This window comes from Capra hircus, chromosome 4 (genome assembly GCF_001704415.2).
Source record: "Capra hircus breed San Clemente chromosome 4, ASM170441v1, whole genome shotgun sequence".
NCBI lineage: Eukaryota > Metazoa > Chordata > Mammalia > Artiodactyla > Bovidae > Capra > Capra hircus.
This window is the reverse complement of record NC_030811.1, coordinates 112,848,852-112,867,721: the sequence shown is the minus strand read 5'-3', so window position 1 is coordinate 112,867,721 and position 18,870 is coordinate 112,848,852. Positions and strand designations below refer to the sequence as shown.

General features: G+C 44.8%; 1 protein-coding gene across 1 annotated transcript in view; it reads left to right on the top strand.

The window, feature by feature from the left end:
- The window catches only part of SUN3 (Sad1 and UNC84 domain containing 3), a 50,622-nt gene that overhangs the window by 4,603 nt on the left and 27,149 nt on the right, over nucleotides 1-18,870 (top strand). The window contains exon 2 of the mRNA XM_018047445.1: nucleotides 11,617-11,678. Coding sequence (XP_017902934.1) covers nucleotides 11,642-11,678 — 37 coding nt within the window. The 5' untranslated portion in view covers nucleotides 11,617-11,641. The remainder of the gene's footprint in view (nucleotides 1-11,616; nucleotides 11,679-18,870) is intronic.

The following is an 18,870-nucleotide window of genomic DNA, read 5'->3' as shown; positions in this document are numbered from 1 at the left end:
GGGCTCCATGCTTCCAATGCAGGGGCCCAGGTTCGATCCTTGGTCAGGGAACTAGATTCCACTTGCTGAAACGGAAGATCTGTGTCTATGCCACAGCAAAGACCTAGTACGGCCAAACAAAGCATAACAAAACCCAAGATATATTTTTTCCTAGTATGAATTAATTTATTATGCTTGGCAGATTTTACAATATGTTTTTAAAAGATTAAAAACTCTTTGGAACTTTCATGAAACATTTACTGAGAGAGAAAAGTTACTACCATAAAATCAAAGCTATTTGATCAAACAGCTTTGATAATCAAATTATTTAAAACTTCTTTTTTTCATTGCCACCACCACCACCATCTTGGTCACCAAGATATATTTTTACCTGAAAACAGCAAGGTGTGGAACATGGTTTCTAGCAGGCTTCCTTTTACTTTCAACAAAGAAGAGATGGATATATAGAGATAGACAGAGGCACACATATATATGTACATAAGTATAGTATTTTGAAGAAGGCAATGGCACCCCACTCCAGTACTCTTGCCTGGAAAATCCCATGGGCAGAGGAGCCTGGTGGGCTGCAGTCCATGGGGTTGCTAAGAGTTGGACACAACTGAGCGACTTCACTTTCACTTTTCACTTTCATGCATTGGAGAAGGCAATGGCAACCCACTCCAGTGTTCTTGCCTGGAGAATCCCAGGGACAGGGGAGCCTGGTGGGCTGCCGTCTCTGGGGTCGCACAGAGTCGGACATGACTGAAGCGACTTAGCAGCAGCAGCATATGTATTTTACATAAATATATATATGTATGTATTTGTACATATGTATCCATATAGTCAAAGCCGTGGTTTTTTTCTAGTAGTCATTTATGGATGTGAGAGTTGGACCATAAAGAAGGCTGAGCATTGAAGAATCGATTCTTTCAAATTATGGAGCTGGAGAAGACTCTTGAGAGTCCCTTGGACTGCAAGGAGATTAAACCAGTCAATCCTAGAGGAAGTCAACCTTGAATAGCCACTGGAAGAACCGCTGCTGAGGCTGAAGCTCCGATACTTTGGCCACCTGATGTGAAGAGCCGACTCATTGGAAAAGACCCAGATGTGGGGAAAGATTGAGGGCAGGAGGAGATGAGGGTAACAGAGGATGAGATGGTTGGATGACATCATCCACTTAATGAACTTAAGTTTGACTCTGGGAGATAGTGAAGGACAGGGAAGCCTGCAGTCCAAAGAGTCAGACACGACTTAGCGACTAAACAACAAATCATATCTTTGAAAAAAAATAAAACAAAATAGCACCATGGATGCAAGTAGAGTGGAGAAGTGATAGCTACCAGGCAGAAGTGGGTACGTACTTTGCTATGTATCATTTTGCATCTTTTGAATTTTGGATCATTAGGTAAAAAAATCAGAAATCTCGGGACTTCTTGGGATAGATCTAGACTTTGGCAAGTTAAAAAGAGAAGTAGTGTATTATAAAAATAGCTCCTACAAATTTACCCTGAAATCAGCATTAAAAAAAGAAAGAAAGAAAAACATCAAAAACAAATTTAAAGGGGCAGTTTAGTGCTATCTTACTAATGTCAGCAGGTGGGCCATCGTGAAAAAGAATGACGGGGATAGAGAAGCAGCATTTAAAGAACTGACGGCCCAAATAAAAATCCCAGAATTGAAGAAATACACGAGCATGAAATATCTTATGCTCTTTTTTCCTCCAAAAAGGAGAAAAGATTAAAAAGCATGATCACAATGTGGTACATTGGTGAAACTGAAGAACATCAAAGATGAACAGAAAACCTTGAAAATGACCAAAGGGAAAAAGAAAAACCAAGTTGCCACACAGTCACACAAAAAAAGGAATAAGGAGAGATCAAGATTAAGGCAGGATTTTTATCCCCAACAGCCAAGTCCAAGACTATGGAATAGCATCTCCAAAGGACTCAGAGGAAAATAACTGTCAGCCTGCAGTTTTATGCCCCAAATAAGCATGCTCATCATTCCAGCAGTTCCATTCCGGAGGTTCACCCAGGGAAGCCCTTGTGGTGTACGTGAAACAAAGGCAGGCATTGAACTTTGATCGTGTTGCTAAAAAACCAAAAGCAACTGATAAAAGACTGGGAGAGTGAAATGTGATGTGTTGCCTGCCATTCCAGTAAAGAAGGAATCCTGCCCAACCATCAGGCCGTCGGTCACTGCCGACAGGACTCACGGTGGAGCAAAGCAGGATGCTAGCCCTATAGAGTTAAGGTGAGGCGAAGTCGCTCAGTCGTGTCCGATTCTTTGCGACCCCGTGGACTGTAACCTACTAGGCTTCTCCGTCCATGGGATTCTCCAGGCAAGAATACTGGAGTGGATTGCCATTTCCTTCTCCAGGGGATCTTCCCGACCCAGAGATCAAACCCATTTCTCCTGTGTCTCCAGCATTGCAGGCTGATTCTTTACCACTGAGCCACCGGGAAAGCCCCGCCCTCAATAAGGCCACCGGAAAATAACTCAACTTTCAGATTGTGAACTTGTCTGTCGTCGACAGATGTACATGTGATAAAATACTAGACAGCAGTTAAAATGAGGAAGCTGAAGTGAGTGTTTCTCAAGACCAGTAATCTAAGCTGAGAGTGGCTGATCATTTGAATTCACAGCGTGAAAACATTTATGGTTCCATATATATGTGGCAAAATATAAAAAACATTGTGGGAATTTTGTATTTTCATTTTTCTGCGGAAAAGAAAGGAGGGGAGTGGTGTTCTGGGGTCTTCCATTATGTTCGTGATATTTAATTTTTTGAAAAGTGCTGGAGCAAGCACAGTGAAACAGAGATTTCTTGTGGCAGAAGCGTGGGGCCTGGGGGACCCTGGCGTTTCGCGGTGTGTCTGGGAGCCGCTGCTGTGAAGCCTTGTGATACACGCTCGGGCTGGGTGCTGGCTGGCGGCGAGGCCGCGTGCCCCCTGCCTGGGCGTCCAGCCATTGTGATGTGTCATAGAAGGTGATGCAACAGAAGAGCCGGGGTGCCTCCTCCAGGGTTAGTTCACTCACAGTTTCCCCCTCGAAGGAGAAACAGCCGAGAAGGAAGAAGGCAAAACCCCAAGCCAATCCCAAACCATTTTGTATAGCCTCATGTTTTCCATCAAGTAGCAAGGAGGCCGCCAGCAATCAGCTACTTGGCTGGGGGAGATGAGTGGGAGACCCACGTCGAGGGGGAGCACCAGGCTCTTCAGGGCTCCCTCTGAGGACGCCAGCAGCAGCTCTAGCGGGAGCGCTGTGCTCCCCCAGCAGGAAAACCCTGACGCCAGCGGGTACGTAACTACAGGGTGATCTCCTTAAGATTAGAAGGCAATGGCAGCCCACTCCAGTACTCTTGCCTGGAGAATCCCATGAATGGAGGAGCCTGGTGGTCTGCAGTCCATGGGGTTGCTGGGAGTCGGACACGACTGAGAGACTTCACTTTCACTTTTCACTTTTATGCATTGGAGAAGGAAATGGCACCCCACTCCAGTGTTCTTGCCTGGAGAATCCCAGGGACGGGGGAGCCTGGTGGGCTGCCGTCTATGGGGTCACACGGAGTCGGACACAACTGAAGCGATAGCAGCAGCAGCATGTCATGTACCACCCGTGTTCTGTCCCCCTGGAAAATAACCTTCCTTTATAGAGAGAACCTCTGAAGACTTCTCTGGATCCCAATACTTTCTGACCTGTTGTCTCCTTCTGTGGTAGGGGTTAATGTTAATTACAGCAAGTGGGATGGGAAGATCCCCCGGAGGAGGGCATGGCAACCCACTCTAGTATTCTTGCCTGGAGAATCCCCATGGACAAAGGAGCCTCGCGGGCTACAGTCTACGGGATCGCAAAGAGTCAGACATGACTGAGCGACTAGGCACAGCACACACAGCAAGTGGGGGACAAGGTCTGTGAAAGAGAAGATTTTTTTTTCTAAGGAATGAGTCTCACCGGCAGTGTGAAGTTATGACTGCAGCCTGCAGCCTCACGGGTCAATCATTTGTCAGTGGCCTCCTGCTCAGTCTCTGCCAGGTGCAAGGTCCAGCACCAGGCTTTACAACTCTGTACACGGAGGGCACTTGTTACATCCCTGGGTGAGAACTGGCTACACGGGCTGTTAGTGGGTGTACGTTTTGAGCTAACAACTGTGCCTCCTCTAACTGGAAGAAGGGGAGACAGCAGGAAATCTTGGACCACTTGGATGGGCCCAAAACCCAAGCCTCATCAACTGTGCCCTTGGCACTGCCTGCTGGTAAAACAAAACAGAGAGTAATGAAATAAACACCCCATGGATAACAGCTAAGGTTTAATGAAAAAGCTTAGTGAACCTTTGGTTAATGTTCATTTAAGCCAGTTCCTTGGGAGGGTCTTATGACCTTTGAGTAACTCTCTTTCCTCAGTGGATCACTCATGTGACCAGTGAGATGTGAAGGATGGTGGTTTCGAGATTTCATGTCCCTTCATAGGAGACTTTTGGGAAGACCTTCTTCTCTGTTGCTTTTAGCACATGTCTACGACAAACCAAGACAGTGTATTAAAAAGCAAAGATATCATTTTACCAACGAAGCCCATATAGTCAAAGCTATGTGTTGAAGCAGTCCGAGCTGGGATAGGAAAAGGATTTCCAGACAGAGTATTGCAGAAAGGAGAGTTTATTAAGAACAAAGGACAGAGATAATGTGGGCTCTGCAAGCGCAGCGGGCCAACCTCCTGACAGACCAGGAAGGGTCGACAGTTTTTGTGGGTTAATAGCCAATTTTTTTAGCCTCTAGGCAAAGAAAATTCCTACAGGAAGGCTGACGCTAGTTGATTGGCTGGGCATCTTTGCCTAATTGGGAATCAGGAAGCTTGTTAGTGATTATTAGGGGCCTTTTGGCAACGGTTACAAAGGGGCTCAGTCAGCTTCAGAGGTGACCTTGATTCTGGGCTCTGCTTCTGTGGTCTTGGTGCAAAGCCTCCCACCTATGGCCTGGGGGACAGGACTCAAGACTATGGTTTTTCCACTAGTCATGTACAGAAGTGACAGTTGGACCATAGCCAAGTGCTGAAGAATTGGTGTTTTCGAACTGTGGTGCTGGAGAAGACCCTTGAGAGCCCCTTGGACTACAAGATCAGACTACTCAATCCTAAATGAAATCAACCCTGAATATTCATTGGAGGGACTGATGCTGAAGCTGAAGCTCCAATACTTTGCCCACTTCATTGGGCAAAGTGAGGAGCCAACTCATTGGAAAAGACCCTGATGCTGGGAAAGCTTGAAGGCAGAAGAAGGGGACGACAGAGGATGAGATGGTTGGATGGCATCACTGACTCAATGGACATGAGTTTGAGCCAGCTCTGGGAGATGGAGAAGGACAGGAAATCCTGGTGTGCTGCAGTCCATGGAGTCACAGAGTCAGACACGACTTGGCGACTGAACAACAATAAAACAACACCTTGGACAGACAATGGGCACTATTGCTTTTTTTAAGTGGATGAGCTACTTAGAGATTCTGTATTGGGTGAAATTAGGTGGCTTGTGCTTCAGTTCAGTTCAGTTCAGTCACTCAGTTCTGTCCGACTCTTTGCGACCCCATGAACCGCAGCACGGCGGGCCTCCCTGTCCATCACAAATTCCCAGAGTCCACTCAAACCCATGTCGATTCAGTAGGTGATGCCATCCAGCCATCTCATCCTCTGTCATCCCCTTCTCCTCCTACCCTCGATCTTTCCCAGCATCCGGGTCTTTTCAAATGAGTCAGCTCTTCGCATCAGGTGGCCGAAGTATTGGAGTTTCAGCTTCAACATCAGTCCTTCCAATGAACATCCATGACTGATCTCCTTTAGGATGGACTGGTTGGATCTCCTTGCAGTCCAAGGGACTCTCAAGAGTCTTCTCCCACACCACAGTTCAAAAGCATCAATTCTTCGGTGCTCAGGTTTCTTTATAGTCCAACTCTCACATCCATACACGACTACTCAAAAAACCATAGCCTTGACTAGATGGACCTTTGTTGATAAAGTAATGTCTCTGCTTTTTAATATCCTATCTAGGTTGGTCATAACTTTCCTTCCAAGGAGTAAGCGCCTTTTAATATCATGGCTGCAATCACCATCTGCAGTGATTTTGGAGCCCCCCGCAAAAGAAAATCTGCCACTGTTTCCACAGTTTCTCCATCTATTTCCCATGAAGTGATGGGACTGGATGCCATGATCTTCGTTTTCTGAATGTTGAGCTTTAAGCCAACTTTTTCACTCCTCTTTCACTTTCATCAAGAGGCTTCTTAGTTCTTCACTTTCTGCCATCAGGGTGGTATCATCTAAATATCTGAGGCTATTGATATTTCTCCTGGCAATCTTGATTCCAGGTTGTGCTTCATCCAGCCCAGCGTTTCTCATGATGTACTCTGCATATAAGTTAAATAAGCAGGGTGACAATATACAGCCTTGACATACTCCTTTTCCTATTTGGAACCAGTCTGTTGTTCCATGTCCAGTTCTAACTGCTGCTTCTTGACTTGCACACAGGTTTCTCATGAGGCAGGTTAGGTGGTCTGGTATTCCCATCTCTTTCAGAATTTTCTGCAGTTTATTGTGATCCACACAATCAAAAGCTTTGGCATAGTCAATAAAGCAGAAATAGGTGTTTTTCTGGAACTCTCTTGGTTTTTTGATGGTCCAGTGGATGTTGGCAATTTGATCTCTGGTTCTTCTGCCTTTTCTAAAACCAGCTTGAACATTTGGAAATTAAAATTTCACATATTGCTGAAGCCTGGCTTGGAGACTTTTAAGTATCACTTTACTAGCTTGTGAGATGAGTGCAGTTGTGTGGTAGTTTCAGCATTTTTTGGCATTGCCTTTCTTTGGGATTGGAATGAAAACTGACCTTTTCCAGTCCTGTGGCCACTGCTGAGTTGTCCAGATTTTTTGCTGGCATATTGAGTACAGCATTTTCATAGCATCATCTCTCAGGATATGAAATGGCTCAACTGGAATTCCATCACCTCCACAAGCTTTGTTCGTAGTGATGCTTCCTAACAAAATTTGCCCCCCACCCTGTGTCTCTTTGGCCTGAGGGTTAATTTAGGCTGATTTTTTTTTTCTGGTTTTTGGCCTCACCAAAGAATAAGAATAGAAAGCTAGCTCCCTGCAATGGAAATTCAGAATCCTAATCACTGGACTACCTAGGAAGCCCCTAGGCTGATTATTTTGAAGAAATGAAAGATTCAGGAGGCCCTCTTTTTGTCTCCCTCTTAGCTGCCTAAAGAACTGGGATAAAGGGATTGTCTCTGGATCTGAGTGGGGTGGAGGAACCAGCAGGGCCCAGATATCAGAGTCCACTCTGTGTCCCTCTGTCTCTGCTTTTATTTACCATGCACTTGGTTTCCATCCTCATGTGACTTGCCTTTCTCCCCTTTGAAGTCCCAACCCCTACACCCTCTTCCCGTCTTTAGCTGAAGACGGTACTTGAAGTGAGGGTTTCAGAGAGTGACTTAGTTTTCCTGGCCTCTCTCATCATACCTCATAAAAGTTGTGTTTGGTTAAGTTGTCTTCTGTCACTTTAATTCTAGAGCAGCCAGAGAACCAAGAAGGAGAGAGGAAAATGTTTTCTTCCCAACAGCCCTGTGTTGGTCTCTACTCCCAGGGTGTTGAGCCACTTCCCCAGCGCGGGGTTACAAGCCAGTTTGACAGCACGGCTCAGGAGCAGGTCACTGAGGGCGTCATCTGTCCATTTGCTCAACCAACTCAAACAAACCGATGCAGGAAATGTTTCCCGTCACACGCGCATAATGTTAAACAGCAAAATATAAAGAAGCACACACAGGTAAACATGATCGAAGCAGCTCCCAGACCTGAGGTCACTTTCTTAGCCATTCTGCATGCACCTGGAGCAGGGAATTCTGGCTTCCCATTGATGGACACTAGTTCATAAACAACAGGTCAAAACTCCAAACTCAAACTGATCAAGGGACTTGCTGAAACTCAGTTGTTCAGTTGCTCAGTCATGTCTGACTCTTTGCAACGGCATGGACTGCAGCACCCCATGGACTGCACGAAGCCAGGCTTCCCTGTTCTTCACAAGCAGCTGGAGCTTGCTCAGACTCATGTCCTTTGAGTCCAAGATGCTATCCAACCATCTTGTCCTCTGTTGTCCCCTTCTCCTGCCTTCAATCTTTCCCAGCATCAGGGTCTTTTCTAATGAGTCAGCTCTTCGAATCAGGTGGCCGAAGTATTGGAGCTTCAGCTTGGCCCAGCTTTGTCATAGGTAGGCTCAAAGCCATTATCACAAGACTATGAGTGTGAGTCTCCAAGACATTGACCCCTGTTTGTGTGGCCTTGTGGAGCCTGAAGGCCAGTTGGGTGTTGGGCATCTAGCTCCTTCAGTGATGACAGCTGGGCATGGTCTGGGTACCTGGCCCTGAGGGTATCACCAGCTGAGATGTGCCTCCTCAGCCTGTCCTGGGCACTGGCCAGAAGTCCCAGATTGGGTGCTGGATGATAGCTCCTAGGCAGGGTGACCAGCCTGCACAGGAACCCCATCCCCTTGTTAGCCAGGGCCTGGACCTCAGAGTACAAAAGCCAAGCCTTGGGACCTTGAATAAATAACATGAGAGGTGACATCGTTTAGCTTATAGATTTGTTAAAAGCCACAAAGAGACTTGGAGACAGAACTTAATGCCTCCCCTTCCCTTTCTTGTCCATGACCATTAAGAGTCATGTATACCTTTATATATATACCTTTGTATAAAAAGTTTCAGGACAGAGAATAAAGTTTGTTTTGATGGAAGTTTAAAGGAACTTGCGACCTGACTATTCTGACCCTTGTGGAGAGCTGCACAAAGGACCCAACACCAAGAAGTTTGCAACAACTATCCATGCCCTCCTCCCCTTTCCTATGAAAAGGCTTTGCTGAAAGCCTTAGAAAAGCTCAGAGTTTTTTAAAGCCACGAGCCACCTGTCTCCTTGCATGACCCTGCAATAAAACTTTCTCTGCTCCAAACTCCACATTTCTGTATTGTCTGGCCTCACACAGTCGGTGACAGCTTCACCCCCTTTGCTGAGCTTGACCCAGTGCTGCTGCTGCTGCATCAAGGTGCCTTCTGTAATTGACGAATGACTCATCGTCCACTGGTTTTTGTATGTTTTAAATCAAAATTTCGATTTGCTGTCGTAGAATATCTTGTCCCAAAGCTCCTAGCCTTCTGTTTCAGTGAGATTAGTCTATTTTAGCCATTTTCTTTCTTTTTTTTTTTTCTCCTTCTTTTAAAAAAAGCTTTAAAGTTGGATGTGGAAAGGTCACTGCAATCACTTTGTAAAACTCTTTGGAAAGATCTGCTGAGACCAGATAGGCACAAACCCAGCAATTTCTGGTCCAACAGAGCAGGACCCCATGGTGCTGTCCCAACGCCTCTTGTCCTCCGCCTGCCTTTCGTCTGTGGAAAACTTGAGTCAAAGAATAAGTTTAATCAGGGAAATGAGAAATTTAGAAACAAAGGAAAACGAAGGAGACCGGATAATAATAATGTAGTCATTAAGCATAGTCAGGGACCTTTTAGTTCCTTCTCTTTTAGTTCCTAATATTCTGAGCCATATCCTGTGAGCTGTCTTATCATGAAACCTCAGATAGAAGGAGGTAACTGCATAATGACCAGACTGACTTTCCAAGGTGAACCCACGACCTAAACTGCCGAAATTCTGAGAACTGACCTCAAAGACATGGGGAAGAACGGACCCTGAAACTGAAGATCAACTGTACCTAAAACAATCAAGATGATGCTGGTCAGACCACCTATGGCCAATTTGAAGACAACTGTCAGAGCCGACTGTGCTGTTTCTGCATGGAGCTGCCTCCTTCTGTCTGCAAAGCTCTTGTCTCACTGGTTGCCAGTGGGAGGGTGGAGTTGGCCTTTGGATCCACTGAGCTGTGCAATGATCTGTGGTTTTTTCTTTATGTATGTTATATTTCAATAAACAGTGAGGGAAAGGGTTAGGATTGCTTTAGAGAATTTTCTCAGATAGTTGTTCATTGATTTAGTTCTTTGGGCTTCTCAGATGGCTCGGCAGTAGAGAATCAGCCTGCCGGAACAGGAGACACCGTTTCGATCCCTGGGTGGGGAAGATCCCGTGGAGGAGGAAATGGCCACCCATTTCAGTATTCTCGCCTGGAGAATTCCATAGACGGAGGAGCCTGGTGGGCTCAGTCCAGACTCTTTTTTTCTTTTTTCTTCTGGACTGATGATACATTGCAGACCTGTAGGATAACCTCCTTTGCTTTCTTCTTCATAAGCATTTATAGGCATAAAAACATGCAACAACAGGGCAGTAATGTGTGTGAAAGAGAGGGGTGTGTATGGTGTATGTATATGTGAATGTGTATATATACTGCTCTGAATACTGTTTCCCTCAGTTTCACAGGTAGTGGATTCAGTTCAGTTCAGTCGCTCAGTCGTGTCCGACTCTCTGCGACCCCATGAATCGCAGCACGCCAGGCCTCCCTGTCCATCACCAACTCCCGGAGTTCACTCAGATTCAGGTCCATCGAGTCAGTGATGCCATCCAGCCATCTCATCCTCTGTCGTCCCCTTCTCCTCCTGCCCCCAATCCCTCCCAGCATCAGAGTCTTTTCCAATGAGTCAACTCTTCGCATGAGGTGGCCAAAATATTGGAGTTTAAGCTTTAGCATCATTCCGTCCAAAGAAATCCCAGGGCTGATCTCCTTCAGAATGGACTGGTTGGATCTCCTTGCAGTCCAAGGGACTCTCAAGAGTCTTCTCCAACACCACAGTTCAAAAGCATCAATTCTTCAGCACTCAGCTTTCTTTATAGTCCAACTTTCATATCCATACGTGACCACAGGAAAAACCATAGCCTTGACTAGACGGACCTTTGTTGGCAAAGTAATGTCTCTGCTTTTGAATATGCTATCTAGGTTGGTCATAACTTTTCTTCCAAGGAGTAAGGGTCTTTTAATTTCATGGCTGCAGTCACCATCTGCAGTGATTTTGGAGCCCCCAAAAATGAAGTCTGACACTGTTTCCACTCTTTCCTCATCTATTTCCCATGAAGTGACGGGACTGGATGCCATGATATTCATTTTCTGAATGTTCAGCTTTAAGCTAACTTTTTCACTCTCCTCTTTCACTTTCATCAAGAGGCTTTTTAGTTCTTCTTCACTTTCTTCCATAAGTGTGGTGTCATCTGCATATCTGAGGTTATTGATATTTCTCCTGGCAATCTTGATTCCAGCTTGTGCTTCTCCCAGCCCAGCGTTTCTCATGATGTACTCTGCATATAAGTTAAATAAGCAGGGTGACAATATACAGCCTTGACGTACTCCTTTTCCTATTTGGAACCAGTCTGTTGTTCCATGTCCAGTTCTAACTGTTGCTTCCTGACCTGCCTATAGGTTTCTCAAGAGGCAGGTCAGGTGGTCTGGTATTCCCATCTCTTTCAGAATTTTCCACAGTTTATTGTGATCTGCACAGTCAAAGGCGTTGGCATAGTCAATAAAGCAGGAATAGATGTGTTTTTTTAAATTAACTCACATGCTCAGCCTAGTCATGTCTGTCGACTTGGTTGTAGAGGTTAAAGTTCAAATTAAAGGTTAAGAGTGGTGTATTGCTAAATTCTTTTTGCTGTTATTTTTCTTCTTTTTAGATTAACTCGATCATGGAAGACTGTCATGGGTATGGTGTTTATACTGACTTTACTTCTTCTAGGTGAGTCTTACTAAGTAATGATCCTTGAAGCCATTTCACAGGGTGTGTGTATGATGAGAGAGGTGGCAGGGGAATGACTCACATTTGCAACAAATGCCCCAGAAACGTAGAAGTGACTGCATGCTCTTGAACCATTTCTACCCCGCCCCCCACTCAATATTTATTTATTAATTTGTTTGGCTGCATCAGATCTTAGCTGCAGAATGAGGAGTCTTTGTTGCATCATGCAGGATCTTCCTTGTGGCTTGTGGGCTCAGTAGTTGCAGCACTCAGGTTCTCTTGTAAAAGTAATATGGGTTTCTTTGTTGAAAACTTAGTGAGAACTTTATTTCTGTTAGAATTATTACCAGGTCTAAGCTCGTTCCGTTTGACACAGGACAGGTCAGGAGGCAAGGTGTCGAGGCAAGAAATAGAGACTTTATTCAGAAAGCTGGGCATCCGAGAAGATGGTGGATGAGAGTCCTGGAGTACTTTATTACGGGGTCTGGATGCCAGTTGCTTTTACAGAGCAGAGAGGAGGAGGAGGAAAGAAGTAAAGTAAAAAGACCATGAAGCAAAAGTGTAAGTCACTCAGTTAGTCCTGCAAAGCCCGAGGAGCATTAGTAGTGGTAGTGATAGTCGCTCCGTCGTGTCCAACTCTTTGAGACCCTATGGACAGTAGCCTACCAGCCTCCTCTGTCCATAGAATTCTCCAGGCAAGAATACTGGAGTGGGTTGCCAATCCCTTCTTTCTCCAGGGGATCTTCCCAACCCAGGGATCGAATCCAGGTCTCCTGCATTGCAGTCTACTCCAGTATTCATGCCTGGAGAATCCCATGGACAGAGGAGCCTGGCAGGCCACAGTCCATGGGGTCGCAAAGAGTCCAACACGACTGAGCGACTGACACTCCCGCTACTGCTGCTACTCCCGCTTTGCAGGCAAATTCTTTAACGTCTGAGCCATCTGGGAAATCAAAAGGCCTTAAGTGTTGCAGAATATCTCCTGGTTTGGCCATCCTCAGGGAAGGGATGCACCCATTTCTTTTTCCTGCTGTCATTCACAACTGGGCAGGGTCAGAATGTCTCCCAGTGAGCTGAAAAAAGACACTTTAGTTTAACATTCTTGCAGAACAGAAGGATTCCCCAAGGCAAGCCATTATGTATAGACAATATCTTTTCAATGGACAAAAGCCATGGGAAGCAATGATTAAAGTAAAAGAGATGGATCCAATATGGAGTCAGATTTTTTTCTTCCCTGTTACAGAATCATGGTTCAAAATAAGAGAAGTTGCTTTGAAGTTAGGAATCCTTGATATTTTTATTGCAAACGCATAGAATTGACCTTTTCTAAATCTGGGTGACTCATCTTGAAGGATTTTGACAACCAGAGACTGACTCATCACGGAGTTCTTGAGGAAATGCTGCTGCTGCTGCTGCTGCTAAGTCGCTTCAGTCGTGTCCGACTCTGTGCGACCCCATAGACGGCAGCCCACCAGGCTCCCCCGTCCCTGAGATTCTCCAGGCAAGAACACTGGAGTGGGCTGCCATTTCCTTCTCCAATGCATGAAAGTGAAAAGTGAAAGTGAAGTCGTTCAGTCGTGTCCGACTCTTCCCAACCCCATGGACTGCAGCCCACCAGGCCCCTCCATCCACGGGATCCTCCTAGAATACATGGCTTGCCATTTTCTGAATGTAAATATCACACACCATGAATCCTAGTACAACGAGGAATTGTTCTGTGGTACGTGGACACCTTGAATTGCAGAGTATCCAGGGAAGTCAGAATTTCACCCAGTTATCACCACAATGCTGTTTTCCACAGCAACGGGAGCAGTTCAGTCGGGCTTGCGCATGGATACCTGTACTGCAGGCTCTCTGAAGTCTGTACCAGCCTTCCTTCAGCTGCATGTTAGTGCCCTGAGCACCCATCCCATCTCAGCAGACCTCTAAATTTCATCTTGAAGATTCCAGCTCTACAGAGAACTGCACGCTGTCTGGCTCTGTTGCTTCCAGCTGTCTGGTCTTCACCTCTGCTGATTTCAGCCTGTGAGCTTCAGCAGCCCTCCCTTGACCCCGTTGCTGCTGCCTGCTCCCGACTCGCGAGCCCTCTGCCCTTGAGATTTCCCGCAGCCCTACCCCAGCCCTGTGTCCAGCGATGCCTGCCTGCTCTTCTGAGGCTCCGCCTCCCTGCCTCTGTCAGGAGCACGCCCCCCAGTGGAACTGTTTGTGCTCAGAGTTTTCCTTGTTTTGGAAACGAATGCCCCATATCCCTTAGATATTTTTTAATGATTTTTTTTGATGTGGACCATTTTTAAAGTCTTTATTGAATTTGTTACAATATTGCTTCTGCTTTACTTTTTTTTTTTTTTTTTTGGTTGAAAGGCATGTGGGATCTTATTTTCTAACCAGGAACTGAACCTGCAATCCCTTCATTGGAAGGGGAAGTTTTAACCACCGGACTGCCAGCAAAGGTCTCTCCTTTGACCTCTTTTAAGATTGAAATATATACATCTTCTTAGTGCCTGCAAACTGCTTCTTTGTCTTTGCCCACCGTAACGCTGCCCATTTGCCCACAAAAGTGCCAGATCCTTCTTAGCCTCCACTGATGTGTTAATGATTTCAATGGAATTAAACTGAACTTGCATCCATTTTTATTCGCTAGGGTGAAACCCACATAATATAAAACGAACCATTTTGACATGAACAACTCAGTGGCATTTAGTGCATTCACAGTGCTGTGCAACTACTACTTCTATTTCGAAAATATTTTCATCAACCCCAAAAGAAACCCCACACCCCTTAGTCAATCCCCAGCCCCGACCTTCCCCCACCCCCTGGCAACAACCGCCAATATGCTTTCTGTTTCTAAGGACACACGTGTTCTGAATGTGTCTATAAATGGAATCATACAATGTATGGCTATTTTGGTCAGGCTTCTTTCACTAAGCTCGTTTTTGAGGCTCATCCCTGTTGTAGATGAATCATTCCTCTTTGTAGCTGAAAAACGTTGCAATGTATGGATAGACCACAGTTTGTTTATCCATTCAGCTGTGGAAGAACATCCACTGTGTCCATCCTTTGGGTGTGGTGGATAGTGCTGCTATGAACATGTGTGTACATGTATTTGTTTCAGTCAGTTCAGTTCAGTCGCTCTATTGTATCTGACTCTTTGCGACCCCATGAACCACAACACGCCAGGCCTCCTTGTCCATCACCAAACTCATGTCTATCAAGTCGGTGATGCCATCCAACAATCTCCTCTTGCCCTCGATATTTCCTAGCATCAGGGTCTTTGCAAATGACTCAGCTCTTCGCATCAGGTGGCCACAGTATTGGAGTTTCAGCATCAGCATCAGTCCTTCCAATGAATATTCAGGACTAATCTCCTTTAGAATGGACTGGTTGGATCTCCTTACAGACCAAGGGACTCTCAAGAGTCTTCTCCAACACCACAGTTCAAAAGCATCAATTCTTCGGCTCTCAGCTTTCTTTATAGTTCAGCTCTCACATCCATACATGACTACTCGAAAAACCATAGCCTTGACTAGGCGGACCTTTGTTGGCAAAGTAACGTCTCTGCTTTTTAATATGCTATCTAGGCTGGTCATAACTTTCCTTCCAAGGAGTAAGTGTCTTTTAATTTCATGGCTGCATTCACCATCTGCAGTGATTTTGGAGGCCAAAAAATAAAGTCTGACACTGTTTCTATGGTTTCCCCATCTATTTCCCATGAAGTGATGGGACTGGATACCATGATCTTAGTTTTCTGAATGTTGAGCTTTAAGCCAACTTTTTCACTCTCCTCTTTCATTTTCATCAAGAGGCTTTTTAGTTCTTCTTCACTTTCTGCCATAAGGGTGGTATCATCTGCATATCTGAGGTTATTAATATTTCTCCCGGCAATCTTGATTCCAGCTTGTGCTTCTTCCAGCCCAGTGTTTCTCATGATGTACTCTGCATATATGTTAAATAAGCAGGGTGACAATATACAGCCTTGATGTACTCCTATTCCTATTTGGAACCAGTCTGTTGTTCTGTGGCCGTTCTAACTGTTGCTTCCTGACCTGCATATAGGTTTCTCAAGAGGCAGGTCAGGTGGTCTGGTATTCCCATCTCTTTCAGAAGAGATGGTTTCCATGGTTTATTGTGATCCACACAGTCAAAGAATTTGGCATAGTCAATAAAGCAGAAGTAGGTGTTTTTCTGGAACTCTCTTGCTTTTTCGATGATCCAACAGATGTTGGCAATTTGATCTCTGTTCCTCTGCCTTTTCTAAATCCAGCTTGAACATCTGGAAGTTCACCGTTCACGTATTGCTGAAGCCTGGCTTGGAGAATTTTGAGCATTACTTTACTAGCCTGTGAGATGAGTGCAGTTGTGCGATAGTCTGAGCATTCTTTGGCATTGCCTTTCTTTGGGACTGGAATGAAAACTGACCTTTTCCAGTCCTGTGGCCACTGCCGAGTTGTCCAAATTTGCTGCCATATTGAGTGCAGCACTTTCACAGCAACATCTTTCAGGATTTGAAATAGCTCAACTGGAATTCCATCACCTCCACTAGCTTTGTTCATAGTGATGCTTCCTAAGTCCCACTTGACTTCACACTCTAGGATGTCTGGCTCTAGGTGAGTGATCACAGCATCATGATTATCTGGGTTGTGAAGATCTTTTGTGTACAGTTCTGTGTATTCTTGCCACCTCTTCTTAATATCTTCTGTTTCTGTTAGGTCCATACCATTTCTGTCCTTTATTGAGCCTATCATTGCATGAAATGTTCCCTTGGTATCTCTTAATTTTCTTGAAGAGATCTCTAGTCTTTCCCATTCTGTTGTTTTCCTCTATTTTTTTGTATTGATCGCTGAGGAAGGCTGTCTTATCTCTTCTTGCTATTCTTTGGAACTCTGCATTCAGATGCTTATATCTTTCCTTTTCTCCTTTGCTTTTCACTTCTCTTCTTTTCACAGCTATTTGTAAGGCCTCCTCAGACAGCTATTTTGCTTTTTTGCATTTCTTTTTCTTGGGGATGTTCTTGATCCCTGTCTCCTGTACAATGTCACAAACCTCCGTCCATAGTTCATCAGGCACTTTGTCAGACCTAGTTCCTTAAATCTACTTCACACTTCCACTGTATAGTCATAAAGGATTTGATTTAGGTCATACCTGAATAGTCTAGTAGTTTTCCCCACTTTCTTCAATTTCAGTCTGAATTTGGCAATAAGGAGTTCGTGATCTGAGCCACAGTCAGCTCCCAGTCTTTTTGCTGGCTGTATAGCGCTTCTCCATTTTTGGCTGCAAAGAATATAATCAATCTGATTTCAGTGTTGACCATCTGGTGATGTCCATGCGTAGAGTCTTCTCTTGTGTTGTTGGAAGAGGGTGTTTGCTATGACCAGTGCATTCTTTTGGCAGAACTCTATTAACCTTTGCCCTGCTTCATTCTGTACTCCCAGGCCAAATTTGCCTGTTACTTCAGGTGTTTCTTGACTTCCTACATTTGTATTCCAGTCCCCTGTAATGAGAAGGACATCTTTTGGGGTTGTTATTTTAGAAAGTCTTGTAGGTCTTCATAGAACCATTCAACTTCAGCTTCTTCAGCGTTGCTGGTTGGGGCATAGACTTGGATTACTGTGATATTGAATGGTTTGCCTTGGAAACAAACAGAGATAATTCTGTCGTTTTTGAGATTGCATCCAAATACTGCATTCTGGACTCTCTTGTTGACTATGATGGCTACTCCGTTTCTTGTAACGGATTCTTGCCCACAGTAGTAGATATAATGGTCATCTGAGTTAAATTCACCCATTCCAGTCCATTTTAGTTCACTGATTCATAGAATGTCGACGTTCACTCTTGCCACCTCCTGTTTGACCACTTCCAATTTGCCTTTATTCATGGACCTAATATCCCAGGTTCCTATGCAACAGTCCTCTTTACAGCATCGGACCTTACTTCCATCACCAGTCCCATCCACAGCTTTGTATTGTTTTTGCTTTGGCTCCATCCCTTCCTTCTTTCTGGAGTTATTTCTCCACTGATCTCCAGTAGCATATTGGGCACCTACCGACCTGGGGAGTTCATCTTTCAGTGTCCTATCTTTTTGCCTTTTCATACTGTTCATGGGGTTCTCAAGGCAAGAATACTGAAGTGGTTTGCCATTCCCTTCTCCAGTGGACCACATTCTGTCAGACCTCTCCACCATGACCCGTCCGTTTGGGTTGCCCTGCAGGCATGGCTTAGTTTCATTGAGTTAGACAAGCTGTGGTCTATGTGATCAGATTAGCTAGTTGTCTGTGATTATGGTTTCAGTCTGTCTGACCTCTGATGCTCTCTCTCAGCACCCACTGTCTTACTTGGGTTTCTGTTACCTTGGATGTGGGATATCTCTCACGGCTGCTCCAGCAAAGCGCAGCTGCCACCCCTGACCTTGGACGTGGGGTAGCTCCTCTCTGCCACTCCTGCGCCATCACAGCCGCTGCTCCTTTGTTTGAATACCTGTTTTCAATTCTATGGGTTATACACCTACTAGTAAATTGCTAGGGCGGAATTGCCACTGTTTTTCTGAGAAACTGCACCATGTCACTTTCCCACTAGCAGTGTGTGATGGTCCCCGTTTGCCCACATCCTCACCAACACTTGCTATTCTTTCTTTACAACTGTAGCCATCCTGGTGGATGTGAAGTGCTTTTGTATTTTTTATTCTGTATTTTTATTTTGTCCTTTATATTTCCCTAATGACTGGTATCTAGAGAAGGACATAGCAGCCCACTCCAGTATTCTTGCCAGGGAAATTCTGTGGACAGAGGAGCCTGGCAGGCTACAGTCCATGGGGTTGCAAGAGTCGGACATGAGTTAGTGACTAACCCACCACCACCAATGAATCATATAAACTAATATTGAGCAACTTTTTATGTACTTGTTTGCCATTTATACCTCTTCTTTGGAGAAAATGTCTTCTAATCTTTTGCCCATTTAATTGGGTTTTTGTCTTTTTGTTGTTGACTTGTAAGAATTTTTTAAAAATATATTCTGGATACTAGACTCTTCTCAGATATATAATATTTTCCTTCATTCAATACATTGTCCTTTCACTTTTTAAGTAATGTCCTTTGATTCATAAAAGGTTTCAGTTTTAATAATGTCATATCTAAGAATCCATTACTAAATTCTAGGTCATGACAGCTTACTCCTGTGTTTTTTCTGAGAACTTTATGAT